The sequence below is a fragment of the Eubalaena glacialis genome, chromosome 12 (assembly GCF_028564815.1).
Source record: "Eubalaena glacialis isolate mEubGla1 chromosome 12, mEubGla1.1.hap2.+ XY, whole genome shotgun sequence".
In the NCBI taxonomy this organism is placed as follows: Eukaryota; Metazoa; Chordata; class Mammalia; order Artiodactyla; family Balaenidae; genus Eubalaena; species Eubalaena glacialis.
This window is the reverse complement of record NC_083727.1, coordinates 33680563-33703669: the sequence shown is the minus strand read 5'-3', so window position 1 is coordinate 33703669 and position 23107 is coordinate 33680563. Positions and strand designations below refer to the sequence as shown.

General features: G+C 35.2%; 1 protein-coding gene across 1 annotated transcript in view; it reads left to right on the top strand.

The window, feature by feature from the left end:
* The window catches only part of LAMA2 (laminin subunit alpha 2), a 627718-nt gene that overhangs the window by 412723 nt on the left and 191888 nt on the right, over positions 1 to 23107 (top strand). Inside the window, exons 21-27 of the mRNA XM_061207556.1 lie at positions 441 to 621; positions 3473 to 3609; positions 14938 to 15174; positions 16756 to 16899; positions 18663 to 18842; positions 18951 to 19139; positions 19223 to 19356. Coding sequence (XP_061063539.1) covers positions 441 to 621; positions 3473 to 3609; positions 14938 to 15174; positions 16756 to 16899; positions 18663 to 18842; positions 18951 to 19139; positions 19223 to 19356 — 1202 coding nt within the window. The remainder of the gene's footprint in view (positions 1 to 440; positions 622 to 3472; positions 3610 to 14937; positions 15175 to 16755; positions 16900 to 18662; positions 18843 to 18950; positions 19140 to 19222; positions 19357 to 23107) is intronic.

Below are 23107 nucleotides of genomic sequence, written 5' to 3'. Positions count from 1 at the left end.
CTTTAGGCTGCTGGCCAATAATATTGAAAACATTTTTACCAAGTAAAAGGACTTAATAAGATCTGAAAATAATCAATTCAGATTACTAGGAATGAAACAAGAAAAATTTTTAATTAAATAGAAATGCCACCCTCGCTTATTTCCACATTGCCATTAGAATCTTGAGACGTGTAGGGAAACGCTGGTGAAAATATAACAGACTGAATAATAGTGCCCTAATTCTTCCAATAATCTCGATAGAATTTCAAAGTAATTGAACTTTTCTCTTGGACATTGTAGAAAAGTCCATTAGATTAAATGACAGCCCAGTTGTCATAACATCACTGAAGAACCTGGATAACCCCAGGCTCCTCTTTTCCCACCTGATCTTACCATGCATCTTGTGCCATTGTGAATTAATTGATTTAAATGTAATTTTTCTCTTTCTTCTTCTATGCCAGCCTGAAACCTTTGGCCTCCAATCAGCAAGGGGGTGTATTCCCTGCAACTGCAATTCATTTGGGTCTAAATCATTTGACTGCGAAGAGAGTGGTCAATGTTGGTGCCAGCCCGGAGTAACAGGAAAGAAATGTGATCGCTGTGCCCATGGCTATTTCAACTTTCAAGAAGGAGGATGCACAGGTCTGTAAATGAGACTAAGCTCCATGCATTCATTATCTGCTTTTGCTGTTTAAGCATCTGTAACAGTTGGTTCTACAAGGTTCCCAGAAGTTAAGGGAAATACACTTTGATAACAAGCAAGTATTGATATATAATGCAAATAATATTTAACCTAACATATATATATATATTTTAAATAAATTAGATGAAATACATTGCAATTTGAAACACTGCCCTATAAATAACTGTGCTTGCAATAAAAATCCATCAACAGGTCCCACTTCTGCTGTCTCCCTCCCTTTCTGTGACCTCTATTCAGCCAGTCACTCAAAGGCTACTGCAGCTTGAAAGTCAGATGTTCAATTTTTCTGGTGCCAATGTTACCTTAGTTTAAACTTTACTCGCAAGCTAATACAGTTCAACGTTTCCTTTTCCTATTGCAAAATTGGTACAAGGATCAGGGAAGTTAATATCTTTCTCTGGTACAAAAAAAAAAAAAGTTTTCATCTACTTCCAGGTGCCTTGAAAACTGTGATGTTCTGAGAGAGAAGTAGATTGGCTCTAGATATTTGTCAGTTCCTGAGAAATTGCAAGCCAGGTTTTCTAACCATGGCTCCCTCAAGCAGTGTTCTCCTATGTCCAGCCACAGCCTTCCTACAGATCCTGAATGAAGAAAATAGGAATTAGCACACTACAGATGAAAGTAAAGATTGAACATTTGCCTTGATTTTATGCCACTAAGTTGGAACTGACCCCTATTCCAACAGTCACTAGGTTGAATATTACCCTTGTTTACTAAACTCACTGATGCAACATTGATGATACTCTTACACTCACAGCACCGTGATAAATACATGGCCAAGATTTTAAGATACTGTTATTGACCTCTGTAGCAAATTTATGTGAGAAGTGGCAGGAATAATATTTAAAATTCTTTTAAAAGCCAATACCTTTCAGATATTCTCAACCACTTCTGATGTATACAGGTTTTATCATAAATTCAGCCATTATAAGTTATTCTGAATATTATAATTACACATCCTCTAAGAATCTATGTATAATCTCTAAGCCAATATCTGTATATACTAAAAAATTTATAGAGCTGCGTTTTAAAATATACTCTGTTCTTTATAAACACAACTCTCACTAGCATTTTCACTGAATCTGAATTGATGAAAAAGTACTACACATTCAAATATATCCACTACCAGAAATTATAAATACCAAAAAAATTATTTAAAATTATGAAACAGTGATAACAGTTTCGAAAAGCAAACTTAGTAGCATTCGAACCCGGAGAAGCAGAACTGAAAAAAAAATAGCACAGGACAGGCAGGGTAGCATTATGGTTGAGAGCATGACTCTCACCAAAAAGCTTGGATTTGTTTAGTGACTCCACCAGCAACTAGTTATATGACCTGACTGAGTGACCTGGCCTCACTGTCCCTCTGCAAAATTCATCTATTAAGTCAGGAAAATAATAGTATCTATCTCACTGGGGTTTTGTAAGAATTAGTTGAGTTAATGGCTATAAAAGATTCAGAGTAATGCCTGGCACTAAAAGTGCTATGTAAGTGTTTATCATCATCATCATCATTATCATTTTTGTTTATTAGTATTATCAATTGTGATAAACATTCTGTTTTGGTAGGGAAAACTAGCTAATTACTCAAGTCTTCCTATTCAGTGTAGTGCTTCCATCGAAGAACTACCTAGAGAATTTCTACTTGCAAGTAGATTGTAACGGTTCCAAGACATTCTTTAGCACATAAGTTTAAACATAATGTAAAATATTTTTCTTCTTAATAAATGGTATATATAAAATAAATCCTTTGGCTTAAAATTAGCAACAACAACAATAATAAAAACAACAGCTAACATTTATGTCAAGCATCGTGCTAAACATTTTTCACAGCGGGATAGAATGCTGTGAGCAATGATAATTGTGATCCCTTGAAAAGCGAACTTAATCAAATAAACTAAATGTATTTTTAAAAAGATTTAATCATCATATAACTAATTAAAGATTTCTCATAACATTAGTCTTCTATTTGAATCTGAGTATTTGATGGTATTTTTCTCTTTCACTTTTTTGATTTGAAATGCTGCACTAAAGTATACTCAGCAACTGAGTCAACTATAGCTAATAAGTGGCATGCGTTCCTTATCTTGAATGGCTATGAAGATCTTCTCAAATCTTTTTTTTTTTCCTTCAGATCTTATTTTTGCATTCTTTGAGAAAGTGCAATGGATAGGGATGTTTGCACTCTTCATATATCATGTCATAGCTAGGAAAATGAAAAATCCATTGAAAAGAAATAAGGCAGGTGGTAAATGAAACTCAAAAAATATTTTTATATGTAAATATATTTCTATAGTTCAACTATTTAAAAAATATTTGCAAAACTGAAATATCCTGATGTCATTTTAATTAAATGTATGATATACTGAATTTAGGAAGCTTATTAAGCTTACTGTTTTTATTGCAAATCTGAGTCATCAACAGGAAGGAAATATTAATCTATATAGCAGAGAAACATTAGTTATGAACTTAAAATAAATATAGAAACAGAATTGTAACCTTGATAGTATCTAGATATAAGGGAATACAGTTAACAGGGAATCTGATAACATCAGTTCTTTTTATCCTTAATCGAAAGGCAAAAATGTTTTACCCTTTAAAATTATTAAATGAAATTCAGTATATATTTATTGAACAACGCCTCTGAAATACACTGTACTATAATATAAAAGATGAATGAGGTGAATCATTTTCAAGGATCTTTAACCAAATAAGACAACACAAATCACAAAAAAACAACACACTTTATATCAAATTATTTTTTTCTTTTTTATCCTTTCACCTGTGAAGCTTGTGACTGTTCCCATCTGGGTAATAATTGTGACCCAAAGACTGGTCGATGCATTTGCCCACCCAATACCGTTGGAGAGAAATGTTCTAAATGTGTACCTAATACCTGGGGCCACAGCATTACCACTGGTTGTAAGGTGAGTGAATTGCTTTATTTCATCTCATAATGTCTTTTAAGGATTTCTATTTTGGTAGACCTCAGTAGTCTGGCATTTCAAAATTCAATATTATATTACAAAACAATACAGAACTATCACTATAGCATGCTTGCAGGTATTGATCAGTATCTTACATTTTACTTGTGGGAAAGATGATAAAGTAAATATACATTTATGCAGCTTCATCCATGATATTTACAAAAAAAAAAAGGAAAAAGAACCAAAAATTCTAAAATAAAACCGGAAACATCTATAACTTCATACCTACACACAATGAATATATCTGCAAAGTACAAGGAAATTAAGAACGAATTAAAAGAATTTGCCAAAAATCCATAAGAATTTCCCCCAACTTATACCTAGGTGTCAGTTTTCAGGAAGTAGTTGAGAGGATTCTGAAGAGTCATATAAACAACCTTTAGCTTACAAAACTACCCATTTTTTTTCCATGAGTGGACCATAGAAAGTGGTGTGACCAGACTCACATTTAGAGAAATCTATACAGCTTCAGGGTAGAAGGCTGCTTGTAAGGCCTTTGCAGAAATGTTGGTGAGAGTTGACAGAGGTTTGGCCCCAGTCGATTATCCACTAGCATTTAGGGCCTGCTGAACTCATGTATTTAAGGGGTAAGAAAGAGAAGGAGTAGGGATGCCTGCCAGGTTTTGCTTTGCAACAGGTGATCGTATCATTTACTGCTAGAGGGATTATAGGAGGAGATGCAAGTTCAAAAAGGAAAGGTGATGAGTTTGGGGTTTTTTGTCAACTTTTTGTGAGACTTTAATTAAATAAAATACAATTCACCTATTTAAAGTGATGAGTTTTGATCAATGATTACAGTTGTATAACCAACCCTTGTGCTCCATTGCAGTCTACTTCCCCTCCCTACCCCCCCGCCCCCAATCAGCACCAGGAAGCTACTCTTTTCATTCTATCACTATAGTTTTGCCATTTCTACAAATTCACATAAATATAATCATATTCCATGTTGTAGTTTGGAGGGTTTTTTTGTTTGTTTTGGGGGATTATTTTTAGTTTGGCTTCCTCTACTTAGTATAATGCTTTTGTAATTCATCCATCTGTTATATTTTATCAGTAGTTCTTTTTAATTGTTTAATAATTTTTCATTGTATGATATGCTATGACTTGGGTCATTTCCAGTTTGGTCCTATTATGAATAATTTTGCTGTGACCATTAGTGTGTAAATGTCGAAAGCAAGTGTGTAGACACATTTTCATTCCTCTTCACAAGAACACTCCACATCCCTGCCCGTACTCAAGATTCTAAGTCGTTTTTTTAATTTTAAGCATTCAATTGGGTGTGTATTCATATATTTGCATTTCTTTTTTTTTTTTGTCCAATGATATTAGGAATAATTTTGGTTTTTTGTCAGTTATGTATCTTCTGGGTGCCTATTTAAATCTTTTGCCTATTTTTATTTGAGGTTGTTTGTTTACTTAGTAATAAGTTGAAAGAGTTCTTTATATATTCAGGATACTAGCCCTTTAATACATCTAGTTCTGCAACTGTTTTCTCCTAGTATATGACTTTCTTTTCAATTCCTCTAAGTATTTTTAATTTGTATAAAAATTAGTTTATTATCTTTTTCTTTCATGGTTCATGCTTTATATGGTCCATCCAGGAAGTAAATTTATATTTCTTAAAGGTCTAAAGTATCTCTCCTGTGTTTTCTTCAAGAAGTTTCACAGTTTTATATCTTAAATTTGGGTCCATGTTCAATTTTCAATATTAATTTTTATATATGGTGTGAAGTAAAGGTCAAAATTTACTTTTTTTCTGGATGTCTAATTTTTCCAACACCAATTGTTGAAAAGGCTATCTTATTTTCCCCATTGAATTACTTTGATTCCTTTGTCAAAATAAACTGACCATATATGCGTTCACACATTTCTGGACTCTATTCTGTTTCATTGATTTATGTCTATCCTTATGCTGACAGCACACTGTCTTGATCACTGTAGCTTTCTAGCAAGGAATGAAATTAGGTGGTATAAGCTCTCCAACCTTGTTCATCATTTCCCATACCGTTTGGTTACACTGAATCCTTTGCATTTCCAAATAAATTGACAACTCAGCTTGCCAATTTCTTTCTAAAAAGCCTGCTAAGATTTGATTGGGATTATGTTAAATCTGCAGGTCAATTTGGGAAAAATTGACATTTTAAGAACATCAGATCTTCCAGTGTATGAACATGGCATAACTTTCCATTTAGTTAAGTCTTTATCATTTTCCTCAACAATGTTTTATAGGTTTTGGTGTGCAAGACTTGCCCATGCATTATTAAATTTACTGTTGTATTTCATATTTTTGATGTAAATGCTATTATTTGTTCCATTTCGGTTTCCAATTGTTTGTTACTAGAATAGAAAAATACAATTATTTTTATACATTAACCTTCTATACTGCAATCTTCCTAAGCTTATTAGTTTTACTTGCTTTTTGGTAGATTCATTAGGATTTTTTATCTAGACAATAGTGTCATCCGCAAATTGAGTTTTACTTCTTCTTCTCCAATCCATGTAAGTTTTATTTCATTTTCTTGACCTACTGCAGTAAATTGTTGACTAGAAGAAGTTGGAGCAAACATCTTTGCCTCATTCCTTATGTTAAGTAGAAAGCATTCAGTCTTTTATAATTAAAACATTAAGAATGATGTTAGCTATATTTTACTTATAGATGCTCTTTATCAGTTTTAGGATGTCTCTCATGTTCCTAGGTTGCTAAGAACTTTTGTCAGGAATGTGTGTTCAACTTTGTCAAATGAATTTCTGCAGCTATTGAGATGATCATATGATTTTTCTTTTTAAGCTGTTAATATGGTGAATCATATTGATTGATTTTCAAATATTGATCCAACTTTGTAATCCTCAGATAAACCCTGCTTGATCATGGGGGATTATTCTTTTAGAATTATTTTAGATTATGTTTGCTAGCATTTTGTAAATGGTTTTTGGATCTACATTCATAAGGAATATTGGTTTATATTTTTCGTAGTGTTGTTTTCCAGTTTTGATATTGGGGTACTGCTAGCCTCATGAAATAGATTGGGAAGTATTCCCATCACATAATTTCTGAAGAGTTTACATAATCAATGAAATAGAAAACAAAAATACTCTAGAAAAAAGTCAGTGAAGCCCAAAACTGATTCTTTGGAAAGATTAATAAAGTTGACAATACTCTAAGAAGATTGATCAAGAAAAAAAGAGAGAAGAAACAAATAAATCATGAATAAAGAAGGGGGCATAACTATAGATCCTATAGACATTAAAAGAATAATATGGGAATAATCTGAACAACTTAAAACAATAAATTTGATAACATATTAAATGAACTGAATGGAGGAATGTTTTCAAAGGTTTATTTTAACATCCCTTTTTTTTTCTTACTTTGAAGTTAATTTGCCCTTGCGTTTCATGTTTCTTAAGGTGAAAACTTAGATTATTGACTTGAGATCTTTCTTCTTTACTAATATAAGCACTTCATATTATAAATTTCCTTCCAGGCACTACTTTAATTGTATCCCATACATTTTGATATGTTGTGTCTCAATTTTCATTGGTTAAAATATTCTTACTTATTTTATTTTTAATCCAATGATTATTTAAAAGTGTGTTCTTTATTTTGCAAATATTTGGAAGTTTTCAAGATCTCTTTCTGTTATTGTCATCTAGTTCTGTATTGGTCTGAAAACATAATTTGTATTTTTTAGTCCTTTTGAATATATAGAGATTTGTTTTTTGTCTCAGAATCATATCCATTTTGATTAACATGTGTCCCTGAAAACAAGGTGTGTTATGTTCTGGCGTCGTTGGATAAAATCTTCTATAAAAGTCAATTATCTTTAATGATTTTTATATCTGCATGTTTTCTCAATACCTGAGGGTGTTGAGCTATACCTGTGATCTATTTCTTCTTTCAGTTCTCTCGGGTTTTGATTCATGTATTTTGTAGCAGTGATATTAGGTGTATGCTCATTTAAGATGAATCTATCTTTTTGAAAAGTTGATGCCTTTATCATTATGAAGCATCCCTGTTTATCCATGATAATGTTCCTTGTTCTGAAGTGTACTTTTTTCTGATATTCATATAGCTATTCTGTCTTTCTTCTGATTGGTGTTTTTGTGGTCGTATACATTTTTAAACATTATCATTTATTCCATCTCTTTTTAAAAATAGTTTAATGTGTTTCTTTTAGGTAGCATATATCTAAATCTGTTGTTTATCTTATCTTAATGCTTCAGCCTCTTAATTCAAGTATTTAAATCATTTCCATTTAATGTAATTATCAGTCTGAATGGGTTAAGTCTACATTTTGCTATTTGCTTTATATTTGCCCTATCTGCTCTTACCTTCATTTTTCTTCTTTTTCTACCTCACTTTGAACTGAGTAATTTTTTATAATTACATTTTATATTCACTTTGACTTCTTAGCTCTACTTATTTATTTTATATTTTTGTCTTTGTCTAGGGATATACATCTTTAACTTTTCATAATGTACCTTAAAATAATGTTTTGCCACTTTACATTTAACATAAAAAACTTGCAAGGGTAAACCTCTAATTTTCTTTCTTATCTTTATGCTATTGTTGTCATATATTTTACTTCTATATATTATATATCCCACAATATAATCTTATGATTTTGATTTAAATAATCAATTATTTTTTCAAAAGGAGAAAAAACTTATTTTCTGTTTTTCTATATAAATATCAATTCCAGTGCTCTTTATTCCTTTGGGTACATCCAAATTTCTATTATTATTATTATTATTATTTCTAGTATTTCAGGTCTGCTGACAATGATTCTTTCAATTTTTGTTACCAAAAAGTCTCTATTTTTCCTTCATTTTTCAAAGTTATTGTTTCTGAGTATATAATCCTAAATCCTGTTTTTCAGCAATTTGATTATGTTGTCTTTTTGTAGTCACCTTATATTCATTTCTCAGGGGGTTAGTTGGACTTGGATCTGTGGGATTGTAGATTTCATCAAAGTTGGAAATTTTCTAGCCATTATATCTTTAAATTTTTGTTTGTTTGTTTTTCATCCCCATTGTCTCCTTCTGGAACTCATTAAGTATGTGTTGGACCACTTGATATTTTCCCACAGCTCACTGAAATTCTGTTTATTCTTTCATTTTTCTTTTTTCTATATTCTTCATTTTTGTTAGTATCTATTGTTAGGTGTTCAAATTCACTGATTTTTTTTTTCTTCTGTAGTATCTAATCTGTTGTTAATCCAGTTGCTAGTCTTTTTTCATTTCAAATATGTATCTTTCATCTTTAAATTTCCTTTTGGATCTTTTTATATCTTTCATTTCTCTCCTCCTTATATTCACATTTTTCATTTATCCTTGAGAACAGTTATAATATTTATAAATATTGGTTTTTGTAAGGTAGTTTTCTGTTAATTCCATCATTTGTTTTATTTCAAGATCATGCTTACTGCTTGATTTTTTTTCCTGGTTATGAACTATATTTTCTTGCTTCTTTGCGTGAGTGATTTTTATTTGGATGCCAGATGTTGTACATTTTTTCATTGTTGCAAATTAGATTTTGTTGTATTCCTTTAAGGAGAGTTGAACTTTATCCTGGCTATCAGGTTAGTTACTCACCGATCACTTGAATCCTTTTGATGCTTGCTTTTCAATTTGATTAGGGAAGGTCCAGAGCAGCCTTTAATCTAGGAATCACTTAGCCCTTCTACTAAGGGGCTAAATACATTGAGAACACTACCCAGTGCATTACTATCTGTTCACTCTGACTATTGGGAATATGAATTATTCCAAGCTTTCTGTGGACTCTAGGAATTTTTCAGCCTCAGGCTTTCCAATTATTTTTTTCTCCAACCATGTAGAATTTCATTCCATGCATGCATAGATCATTACTTAGCCAACAACTCAAGGGAACCCTTCTGCATATCTCTGGAATTTTCTCTCTAACTTCCTTCTTTCTGAACACATATTCTACCTGTCTTCCATAAATTCTAATTGCCTCAGCTTCTCCAAACTCTACGCTGTTTCTCAATTCAGCTAGTTTTAGGCTTTATTTGGGTTTCCCCTCTTTGGGTTGCAGACTAGACTCTGCATGTTCTAACTCATTTGTTTTCTAATTCATTTGTTTTCCTTCTCTCAAAAATCACAGTCCTTCGCTTCCTGTTATCCAATGTTTGAAAACAGTTATTTCTTGGTTTTTATTTGTGTATGTGTTTTGTTTTTAGTTTTGTAGTTTAACAGATTAAAAGAGAGGAAATAAACCATGTAAGTGCTCTAAAAACTAAGAGACTGTTTAAAAAGAAGGAATATTCTTTAGTGCCTAGTGCAACACAAAGGTCAAGTAAGATTAGGGCTGAACTGTGTCCATTAAATTTAAGAGCAATAAATAAGGGCATTTTTGATGTTAGTGAGAGCCATTCCAGTTGATCACATTGGACTGAGAAATACTGGAACATAATGACCAAGTGTGGCCTGTTTGACTCCATGGTAGTACTCTATAGAGATGTAAACTATTATTTTCTACTGAGTTAGCACGCATGTAGACTGTAACCATTCTTACATATATGATAAAATATCTGAATACATTCATCTAGAATACACTGATCTAGAGGAAAACAAGAGTATTGGTGACTGCTCAAGGAAGCGCAGATACATGACTGCAGTTAGACATGCAGTTAAATTAAAAACTGGATAGGACGCTCATTTTTCTATTGCCAACAGCACTATTAAGTTTGAAGGACCATAGAGCTACATCTTTGGAAACAAAACAAAAATTTCTCAAGAGTTCCAAAGATTTTTGATGAGTATGAACAATGTTTTAAGTTTCTATGACTGACATTTTGCATTTTCAACCTCAAATCCAAGCATCTACCCCATCGCTTGACTCGTGAATAGGTTGTACATAAACTTAAGAGGGTTCCATGTTATCTACAAAATCCTATGATGTGACCAAACTCTAATGAAACTCCTGAAATTGAAGCTGATGTTTAACGTTCAGGATGTAAATCAGGGTAGAATGTAGACCAAGTTTTTTTTTAAGCATCTGTATGTTTGATACCATTATATTTACTGATCATTGAATAAACATTATGTTGACTGAGGTCAATTGAAATATTTTGATTACTTTGAACCACTGTTAAAAATCTAAATTTCTGAATAGCTAGACACTTCATCATTATGAATAATTACAAAAAAATTCATACAGCCCTCACAAATATTTATAAGCATGTATCCTACTATTTAAAAATCTTGGATGACTATAATCTAAATGAACAGTGATTTGAGATTTATAGCTTTCATTTCTTTGTGTCATGGATAATTTCTCTGTGCTGAGGTGTGAGCACACACATCCTCTGAGCTTTTATTGAACTAGAATACAAAGCCTGCCATCTTTCACTAGCAGGGGAATAGTGCATAAATCTTCTATTGCTAAACAAACATTACATCTAATTATGATTTACGTGTCATGTTGGCTATAGTACTATCTAAACATATGGTTAATGGTCTCTTTTATTCTCTACTATAACTTCCTGAATAAACTCCCTGATTTGGAAAGGTCCCAATGTCTATCTCTACTGTTGACTAGTCTTTAAGAATTAATGCTTTCGTTTTATAAATTTGTAGCAGACATTTCATATTTTAGTTAAAGTCTAAAGACAGTTATTTTAGTTAATAAAGTCTAAGACATCTATTTTAGTTAAGTATCGCATAAAACTATTTTTAAAGTTATTTTGAAGTTATTACATGATTATAGTTTCTATAACATATCATAATTTTCTCTTTCTGATTATGGTCAGTTTTGTTTAAATGAGTCAAGGAAAAATTATTTAAAGGAATAAGTCTGTCATCCTTATTTTGAATTCTCATTCTACATCTCATGTTCTATAAGGACGAGTTACTTGGGGGGATAGCAATTGTTTGTTCTATGCTTTGGAAACTATGGCCATGTTTGTAGTATAATAAATAATCACACTTTAGATCTTTGAGGTTAAAATACCTTTTAGGAGCATCCCCTACTGCAGGCCTTTTTACTGGATAGCAATGAAGACAGAAAAATACTGAACCAGAAAGGCACAAAAAATAAGGCCAGGTGATATTTTAATATCAGAATCTGGGAAAATATTTCACCAAACATTTCGACAGGGAAGAGATAATAGATGGGAAGCTGGTGATTGTACATCCCATCCTGGAAAGTGTTGTCCCATAAGTAAACTGCTGGCAGGAGCAGAAGCAGGAATAGCCCTAGTAGTTGTGGGTATAAGAATTAAGCTGAGCAATGAAAGTGTGAGAAGTGCAAAGTGAGATCCAGCCAGACTTGGATCTGGAAATTTGGCAAGTTGTTATGCATATGAGTATGCCACAGAGCTGTAGATCTGAGAAGGATAATTAATAGAAAATCACCAGAAAGAGGTCATAGACTAAGTACAAAGCCTGTATGGTGGCAAACTCAGACACAGAGACAGGTGGTACTCACTTGGGAGACAGAAACCACACTAGTTGTTTAAACAGGGAAAGTGGAATATAAAGAATTGTTAACCGGTAAAAGGATAAAAGAGGGATATAAAACATCCTGAAGTAGTAGGTACAGAAGAGTAGCTACTACTTCCAGGGTGAGGGGTGGTGGACAGTAAAGGAACCAAGGGCTAGGGGAGGGCATCCCCCTGCCCGCCACTCCCAGCAAGGCTTAGGTTCAGACATAGTTGAAAAGAATGTGGCTACCACAGGAATGCATAGCCTGCTGGTGGTAAAACACAAACAATAATAATAATACACAAAACTTGCCAGAGTTTGTGGGCAAGTGTTGGTCTATAGACGCTACCCATCATTGCTGGAGGATATGGGTATGCTGGAGCTACTTAGAAGCAGCCTGTTGTGGTCAGAGCTTGCGTGCAGACCTAAGCAGCCTAAGGGAGAGAGTGGCCTGATGGCATAGCTGGAATTCTTTCTGGGCCTCTGGGCTCCCATGCTAAATAATTAAATAATAATGATGGCAATAGTAATGAAGAACCAGAACCCAGACAGAAATGTCTTTCCATCACTATGGCCTTCTAATGAATAAGCCTAACGTTCTGCTACCTGGCCAGGGAGAAATGTCCACCGGGTCTAACTGCAATATCACAAAGCAGGGCAAGGAGGAGTGAGTTTAGAGCTCAGAGACAGCAGAGTAATCACTGGCACAGCTGATCTGTGAAAATGATGTATTCCAAGACCTTAAATAACATTTAGAAATCCACTTGAATTTAATTAAAATGCAAGGAACTATGAGGTCTAAATCAGAAACAGAGAGCCTTAAGCAATAGGAGACAAAGAGACATGTGGATGAGCAGCAATCGAAGATTGCTGCTGAGATGAGATAAAGAAATTATTGAAAAGAAGCTAAAGATGCAGCAGTGTAATTAAAATAAGTATTGGTGGTATATACATACAAGAGAATTTTCATGGTGTAGAATGGAAAGGACAAAATGGAGAACAAATTTGAGAGGCAAATAGGGAAACGACTACGGAAAACAGTAGTATATTATTGATTTGGCAGACAGACAAAAATGATGTACTTTAAGAATTATAAGTGATCCTGAAGAAGAATATTGATAAATTAGAACAGAAGTAAAAATCAAAAACAAATTTGAAGAAATAGCACTGAATTAAAGAACAATTTTATTCTCAAACTGAAAGAACTCACCATGTTCCAGTAAATTAAATTTTAAAAAGACTCAAGCTTTTAAAAATTCTAGCAAAACTTGGCATCATTTTATTTTATTTTTAAAATTTTTTATGTTTTTAATATTTTTTTAACATCTTTTTTGGAATATAATTGCTTTACAATGGTGTGTTAGTTTCTGCTGTATAACAAAGTGAATCAGCTATACGTATACATATAACCCCGTATCTCCTCCCTCTTAAAAAAAAAAAAAAGTAGCTGCTTAAGCATGAATATCAGAAGGAAAATAAAAAGATATCTTGAATTAGTAGCTTGATCCCCTTCTGTGCTAGTTTCCTTTTCCCAGAAATACACTTTGTACTGTTTTGTTAGTTGAATTTTAAGTGTCTCAAGAGGTGGTGGATCTGGCACTTCCTTGGCAGCATATTTCACAGTCTAATAATCTTAATAACTTCAGTACTCTGGAATGTGTTTAATCCAGTCTTATTTGTTTGTATAGGTTAAAATTTTCCAAGGGCCTCTCATCACCCTAGCAATAGGAATTTTTTAATGGTCTCATCACTTTTTAATTGCTTAAACTTTTACCTTTTTTTTTTTTTTAGTGTTTAAAATAAAAGGTTTGGAATGAGCATTAAAAAAAAAATTCTAGCAAAATTTCAAATTACATATATAAAGAGAAAATCCTATGCATATCTAGGAAGAAGAAAAAAGGTTACCAGCAAAGCACCTCAGATTGGGCTTTTCTGCAAACCTAACTCTAAAACACAACATCTTAGATATCACTTCTCCTCTAAATTCTCCCTGGCTTCCCCACATCTTGTTTGGTGCTTTTTATACGTTCTCATAGCATTTTGCATTTTCCCTATTATATCATGCTTATTCCACTGTGTTATATTTATGTATTTACTTCTCTCCCTACATTAGACTGTAAGGTATGTCTCTATACAATAAATGCTATAAAAATGAAATGATTAGGTAAAATGGCTTTGTCTAAAGTTCAATCTTTGAAGTAAGAAGTATTTGAAGGGCTTCCCTGGTGGCGCGGTGGCTGAGAATCTGCCTGCTAATGCAGGGGACACGGGTTCGAGCCCTGGTCTGGGAAGATCCCACATGCCGCAGAGCAGCTGGGCCCGTGAGCCACAATTACTGAGCCTGCGCGTCTGGAGCCTGTGCTCCGCAACAAGAGAGGCCGCGATAGTGAGAGGCCCGCGCACCGCGATGGAGAGCGGCCCCCACTTGCCACAACTAGAGAAAGCCCTCGCACAGAAACGAAGACCCAACACAGCCATAAAAATAAAAAAAATTTTTTTTAATTATAAAAAAAAGAAAAAGAAGAAGTATTTGAAGAAAACCTATATCTAACTCCTGCTCACCACAAAGACAGAGAAAACACAGTTTCTTTCTTATTCAATAGCTTTATGGTTTCTGGGCACTCATATATTTTAGTAAATGCAGGAAGCAATTTTAACATTATGTTCACTGATGCTTCCCAAGCGACTAAACTAGAATACTACAAAGCATATAACAGACACATGATTAATATGTGCTTAATGGAAGCATAGAAACATTAGAATTAAAATTTAAAGATATTGCCCATGAAATGGTGTTAATCATTGCTGTTTTTATCTCCTCCATAGCCTTGTAACTGCAGCTCGGTGGGATCCTTGGATTTCCAATGCAATATATACACGGGGCAATGCAACTGTCGTCCCAAATTCTCTGGAGCAAAATGTACAGAGTGCAATCGAGGCCACTGGAACTACCCTCACTGCAATCCCTGTGACTGCTTCCTGCCAGGGACTGATGACTCAACCTGTGATTTAGAGACTAAAAAATGCTCCTGTATCGATAAGACTGGGCAGTGTACTTGTAAGGTATGTGCTGCCAAAATTCAGTAAGAAAAAACCTTACTCAATTCTATTTCCATTGCTCAGTTTTAACTTCATTCAGTTATTTATTCCTGCATCATTAGGCCAAACAGACAGACAAATGAAAATTCATTGCCAGGCACAGTTTTTTTCTAGCATACAGATAAGCACTGATTTTTAAGAACTGATTTTCAACCAAAACCCAGCGTATTTTTCTAGCTCATATAAATGATATATTTTTGACAGTAAAGTTCAGTTTGTCTTTACATATTCACTTTGCTTCAACAAGAATAATGTGGGAGAGAAAAAAAAGACAGTTCTCTTAAGCATCATCAGAGAAAATCACAGCTAAATTATAAGGTTTATTTAAAAAAAAAATTTCTCCTCAAATTAATCCGCAATCACTGTACACTGAAAAATATATCTACTGCTGTGGAAATTCAGTAAAATTTCATCACGTGTAAGCACTGACATTACAAACAGTAACTATATGCAAATTTCAGTCCTCATTAATATTGTTAAATCACGTAGGAAAACAGCCAATTAAAAAGGGTAAGAAGGGCTTCCCTGGTGGTGCAGTGGTTAAGAATCCGCCTGCCAACACAGGGGACATGGGTTCGAGCCCTGGTCCAGGAAGATCCCACATGCCGCGGAGCAACTAAGCCCATGCGCCACAACTACTGAGCTTGCGCTCTAGAGCCCATGAACCACAACTACTGAAGCCCACGAGCCTAGAGCCCACGCTCTGCAACAAGAGAAGCCACCACAATGAGAAGCCCGCGCACCGCAATGAAGAGTAGCCCCTGCTCGCTGCAACTAGAGAAAGCCCGCGTGCAGCAACAAAGACCCAACCCAGCCAAAAATAAATAAAAATAAAATAATTTTTTTAAAAAAAGAATAAGAAGGATTTTTTTCTCCCTTAGATATTTCTGGAAAATCAATCCCAGGATAAATGCAGTAAAGACTGTATCAGAAGTATCTTTTCAAGAAAAAGTCTATGCAAAGAGAGTCAGAGGAAACAGAAAGATGAAATCTAGGGAGTGGTTGTTAAGAGTCTTGAGAATTTAGGAAAATGGAAGGTTCTGCCATTAAAAGTCCTAGACAAAGCACAAAGTATGATGCTGCATTATTACATATTATGATTATACATTATACTTAATACATGCTGTATGTGTGTATATACAGTATTCAATAATAATTATATAAATCTATATTTTAACATCCTGCCTCTTTTTTACAGCTTTGCATCACACCACTGTCTAGGAATCAGTGCTTTTATTTTGCTTTCAAAATTCTCATGACTCATTCATATTCCTCACAGTGGAATAATGGGAAATGTACTGCTTAAATTTAAAAAACGATATACAATGTCCTTAGTCATGCACGTATTTATAAATAAAGCATTTTTTTAGACTCATGCCATGCTAACAAAGAGATTAACTACGTATGCTATTTGAGATGTGAGTCTGATATTCAGCATTCTTTTTTGTTTCATTGTCTTTAAAATGTGCTCCTGTTGTTCATTCTTGAGTTTATTTCTCTCACATGTCACCGTATGGACCCTGAGGATCTCTCATCTTTCTTCAGGTGAATGTGGAAGGCGTCCGCTGTGACAGGTGCCGGCCCGGCAAATTCGGACTTGAGGCCAAGAACCCACTTGGCTGCAGCAGCTGCTATTGCTTCGGCGCCACTACTCAGTGCTCTGAAGCAAAAGGACTGATCCATACGTGGGTGAGTAAGGAACTGCTGAGCCATGTAATGGTATAATGTTAGTTCCTGCGGGCGTCTTTTAGCCAGGCACTGAGGGGTAGGAGGAAATGGCAAAACATTGAAGTAACCTTTTCCCCTGCGCACGTTTAGAACTGGTAGAGGGGCCGTGTGCCATTAGACAGTTGGAGTAAATGTCGTTTTTATCCTGCCTTTAAAAGAGTTCATTTATTGCGGATAAGGAAATAGATGCCGAGTGAAAAAGGAAAACATTATAAGGGAAATGTTATGTTTGGGGATGGGAAGAAGCTGCCTTCTGAAGAACAAGGGCACCGGAGCGGGGAGATAGATGTGTGTTCATGCGGTAATGAAAACCAGAACTTGCACATTTAGTCCAACCAGGCTTAGAGAATCATCGCTCTTTAGGATGGAAAAAAGTTCAGTTTGCCTTAATTTTCCTTTAACTCTTCCTACTTTAAAACTCTACTTATTGTTAGTGTAAAAGACCGGCTTTCACAGATGTTGTGGATTTCACTATGCAAACAAGTCAGAAGGGTTTATCCCCTCTCCTACCTGTTCACTGTGCACAAGTTCTGTTTCTCATGAGAACACTTCATCAGAAGGGGATGGGGCTGCAGATAGACATGCAGTCTATCACTCTTTTTTTTTTTTTTAACATCTTTATTAGAGTATAATTGCTTTACAATGGTGTGTTAGTTTCTGCTTTATAACAAAGTGAATCAGCTATACATAGACATATATCCCCATATCTCCTCCCTCTTGTATCTCCCTCCCACCCTCCCTATCCCACCCCTCTAGGTGGTCACAAAGCACCGAGCTGATCTCCCTGTGCTATGCGGCTGCTTCCCACTAGCTGTCTATTTTACATTTAGTAGTATATATAAGTCCATGCCACGCTCTCACTTCTTCCCAGCTTCCCCGTCCCCTTCCCCTTCCCCGTGTCCTCAAGTCCATTCTCTATGTCTGCGTCTTTATTCCTGTCCTGCCCCTAGGTTCTTCAGAACCACTTTTTTTTTTTTTTTTTTTTTAGATTCCATATATATGTGTTAGCATACAGTATTTGTTTTTGTCTTTCTGACTTACTTCACTCTGTGTGACAGACTCTAGGTCCATCCACGTCACTACAAAGAACTCAATTTCGTTTCTTTTTATGGCTGAGTAATATTCCATTGTATATATGTGCCACATCTTCTTTATCCATTCATCTGTCAATGGACACCTAGGTTGCTTCCATGTCCTGCCTATTGTAAATAAAGCTGCAATGAACATTGTGGTACATGACTCTTTCTGAATTATGGTTTTCTCAGGGTATATGCCCAGTAGTGGGATTGCTGGGTCATATGGTAGTTCTATTTTTAGTTTTTTAAGGAACCTCCATACTGTTCTCCATAGTGGCTGTATCAATTTACATTCCCACCAACAGTGCAAGAGGGCTCCCTTTTCTCCACACCCTCTCCAGCATTTATTGTTTGTAGATTTTTTGATGATGGCCATTCTGACTGGTGTGAGGTAATATCTCGTTGTAGTTTTGATTTACATTTCTCTAATGATTAGTGATGTTGAGCATTCTTTCATGTGTTTGTTGGCAAGCTGTGTATCTTCTTTGGAGAAATGTCTATTTAGGTCTTCTGCCCATTTTTGGATTGGGTTGTTTGTTTTTCTGATATTGAGTTTCATGAGCTGCTTGTAAATTTTGGAGGTTAAGTTTAAAGGAGGCCTCCAAAGACTTGAACTCAGCCCCCTGCTGTGTTTTGATTCCCATGCAGGTGACTCTGAAAGCTGAGCAGACCATTCTGCCCCTGGTGGATGAGGAGCTGCAGCACACAACTACCAGAGGCATCATTTTTCAACATCCAGAGATTGTTGCAAACATGGATCTGGTGAGACAAGATCTCCATTTGGAACCTTTTTATTGGAAACTTCCAGAACAATTTGAAGGAAAGAAGGTAAGGACGAGAACTTTGAAGTCACATGAGAACAAAATAAAATATGTTTTTAGAATAATGCTATTTGGAGATTTATCTAACTCATCATTCCTCATTCTGTTTTATCAGTTGATGGCCTATGGTGGCAAACTCAAGTACACAATCTATTTTGAGGCTCGGGAAGAGACAGGTTTCTCTACATATAACCCACAAGTTATCATTCGAGGTGGGACTCCTAGTCATGTGAGAATTATCATCAGGCATATGGCTGCTCCTCTAATTGGCCAGTTGACAAGGCATGAAATTGAAATGACAGAGGTAAGGTGGTTAGTTGTTGGGTGCCAGGATGCCAATGGATTTGCACTCAGTTTTGGCAAAGTGGTTTCTTTTCTTGTTAACAGAAAAAATGGAAATATTATGGTGATGATCCTCGAATCAGTAGAACTGTGACCCGTGAAGACTTCTTGGATGTACTATATGATATCCATTATATTCTTATCAAGGCTACCTATGGAAATATCATGAGACAAAGCAGGTAAACTATAATGAATATCCAAGTTAATTTCTTATTCTAGAGTCTATAAGAGAGATCAGTAAGACATCAGACAAGAAAGATTTAAAAGTTTGGTTTGGGAGTGTGATGATAGAAGACTAGTCAAGGATGGCGTCCAGGTCATCTGGTGGAAATTACTGCCATTCCCCCCAAAAGGGAAACAGAATCAGAAGCAAGATTAAGGGGAAAAATATTGAATTGATCTTTGACATGGTAAATCTTAGATGTCAGGCAGAAATTCAGGAGAAGATGTCCTGCAGGGTAGAGAGAATTCACTGCTGTGCTATAAATAGGTTGCAAGATTGCTGAGAAGGTATCCTCCTTCAACCGTCAGGGGAACCAGGCAGGGCCAAGTTGGTCCTGTCTCTCCCAACCATATGCATTCTCATCTGTTCACCCCAGTGTGCCATACTATATTGCCATTTTCCCTGTGCCTTATGATGTGAAAAGACTGGGAATCACATTGAATAGGAAAGTACACGGAAGAAGAACAAGAATGAATGTCATGAAAGCCAAAGGATGAGAATGCTATAAGGGAGTAGGTATGATTTTTCGTATGACCCAAAGAGGACAATTAAAAGGAGGCTCTTTGAAACTGACACTTAGGATCACACTGGTGACATTCATAATACCAGTTTTAGTGAAGTCCTGGGGCAGAAATAGTCTCAAGGTTTTGAGGAATGAATGGGACGCAATGAACCTAATATTATGAATGTAGACTATTGTTCTCCATGAACAAAATCATAAAAGGGAGGAATGAGGTCGTGTCAAAGGTCAAGGGAGGATTGTTTAATGGGAGAGAGAAGTAAGCATGTTTATATGCCATGGGGCTGGGGAAGGAGAGGAATTAGTAGCAAAATATAAATTAAAAAATGATAGAATAAAGAGAAAATAATGGAGAAGCCAGGATACTTCAACATCATGAGTATACATGAGTATACTTGAGGTCATGTGCCTCAAGTGTAAGGGAAAACTTATCTAATGAGATAAAATGAGGAACTGCACAGATGTAGCTAAATGTATGCCATGGAGGCAGAAAGTTGAGTTGAGTCCATACACATAGTCTCAACTTCTCTGGCATATTAGCTTCTCTGTTGTGTCTATAAGAATATGAAATCAATAGATGTTTAGAAATAATCTTATATAACAAAATAGTAGATCAGTGCAGGAAAACAAAATTATGAACCCTCTCATTGACAAACCAATGAATATAAAAATACCATGTTTCACTTCGTCCCAGCATGGACTTACATATACTACCATGGACTTATATATACTACTATGTAAAATACATAGCCAGTGGGAAGCAGCCACATAGCACAGGGAGATCAGCTTGGTGCTTTGTGACCACCTAGAGGGGTGGGATAGGGAGGGTGGGAGGGAGGCTTAAGAGGGAGGGGATATGGGGATATATGTATACATATAGCTGATTCACTTTGTTATAAAGCAGAAAAGCAGAAAAGCACCATTGTAAAGCAATTATACTCCAATAAAGATGTTAAAAACAATAAAATAAAAAATTAAAAAATAAAGAAAATAAAATACCTTAAAAAAATACCATGTTTCAAATGTTTACACTGTTAAACATGTAGCAGAAAATCCTTTCTTTGTTGCCGAAGATCCATATTGCTCTTCTGATTGTACCAAAAGTAGGGACCAAATCAAGGACCAAAATTTACTTTTAAGTCTATATTGTTTTGATTTTTTTTCATGTTTCTCATTTCTAACAGGAGATTCTTTTTTGTTTTGTTTTGTTTTGTTTTTTACAGTAGGTCCTTGTTGGTTATCTATTTTAAATATAGCAGTGTGTACATGTCAATCCCAAACAGGAGATTCTTTTATATGAAATAATTTTTAAAAACATATACCAAAATATCTTGTCAGTTATATTGTTAATTATTTTAGAATTTCAAATGTAAATTAGGTGACAGAAGCCAAAGCAGGTTTGCATGTCCTAGAAGACAGCAGGTGACTTTGTGAGTGTGAAAATATGTTATTTTGAAATTGTTCCGTGCTTCAGTAAAAAAGTTTGGTAGTAGAGAGAACATTTTGTTAGTGGATCTGGTAGAAACAGTGTTGTCATGCATTTTTTATTACGCTTTCTTTGCCTCTCTCACACCGATTCCACCTTTCTTCGCTGTAAGGTTGCTTTTTTCCCCATAAGTCTCTTTCTCTTATCACTTTATTTCATATACCTCACTAAATAATATCCTTTGGCTTAGGAGTTCCTTTTTTTAAACACTAGAGTAAGTAAATACTTCACTTTTTCTAGGCTCAGTAAAAACTAGAGTGAACATCTAGTAATGATAAAAACAAATAAAGCAGTGGAGCAGCACTTGATTTTGTAAGACAGTGGAATTTTGACAAAGGTCAGAGATATGTTTGAGTCTTCCTCTCAAAGTAGTTAACACATAACATCTTTATTCAGTTACAAATTTAAATAGTCTCAGAAGCAGAGAGTTTGTTATACATGTGGTTTGAGGTTCTGACTTTGTACATATTGCAATGCTGAAATTTTCTTTTTTCTTTGCTTTTGTCCTCTCTTACATTTATTTGAAGAACTTAACGACTTTGTTTTTCAGTATTCATTTAAATAGATGCCTGAGTTTGGCCAAATCCCTGATTCAAGCAAAACAATTCCTCTCTGATTCCCTGAGGAAAAATAATGATGTGTTGCAGAAATGTCTGTTGCTAACACCATTCAGGTTTCACTTGGTTTTGAAATACTCACTAGTCTGTTGTGTGCATGCATGTGCCAGAGAAGGGAAGGTGATGCTAGAAACTCCTCAGGTTATAAAATACCATGAGATACTAGCAGAGATGACTTTGCAACAAACACCGAGTTACCTTCCTACTCCCTCAGAGAACCCAGAGTCTTTCCTGTAAGAGGGGAGTGGTTCATTTACAGATCACAACTGCTGTGCGTCCTATAATGAGGGGAGCATGAAATCTGAATTTTAACTGAACGTGTGTCTCATAAAGGCTGGCTGGTCTTCAGATTGTAGATTACAATGGGAGCCAAGTCAGAATGCGCATTCGTAATTCAATGTCAGTAAAACCTACCTATTCTCGTTACAAAGTTTATGATTCAAGCTCCTTAAGCTATTAGAGGTGCGTTTTATTGAAGCAAAACTATTCATTGTCTCATTTAAAAGTTTATTTGCAGAACATTTCATGTTACCAGTTAGTCATGAAACAGTCTGAGTTTATGGACTGTGTATTTTTTTTTTTTTTTTTTTTGGCTGTGTTGGGTCTTCGTTTCTGTGCGAGGGCTTTCTCTAGTTGCGGCAAGCGGGGGCCACTCTTCATCGTGGTGCGCGAGCCTCTCACTATCGCGGCCTCTCTTGTTGTGGAGCACAGGCTCCAGACGCGCAGGCTCAGTAATTGTGGCTCACGGGCCTAGTTGCTCCGCGGCATGTGGGATCTTCCCAGACCAGGGCTCGAACGCGTGTCCCCTGCATTGGCAGGCAGATTCTCAACCACTGCGCCACCAGGGAAGCCCGGACTGTGTATATTTTTTAATGTATAATTTCAAATTATTACAAAGGGTATCAGCATTTTTATTGTGAATAATTTTTTTCAATTATAAGGACCTTTCCACCAATAGGAAGGGTGGGTTAAGTTACTTGAAGGATTTATTCAATAAAGTTAACAAAAGACTAATTTGAGAGGTTCTTTATCCTCAGAAAGATATCAATATCACTAGCTTTTACGCTAAGTCGTTTCCTAGATG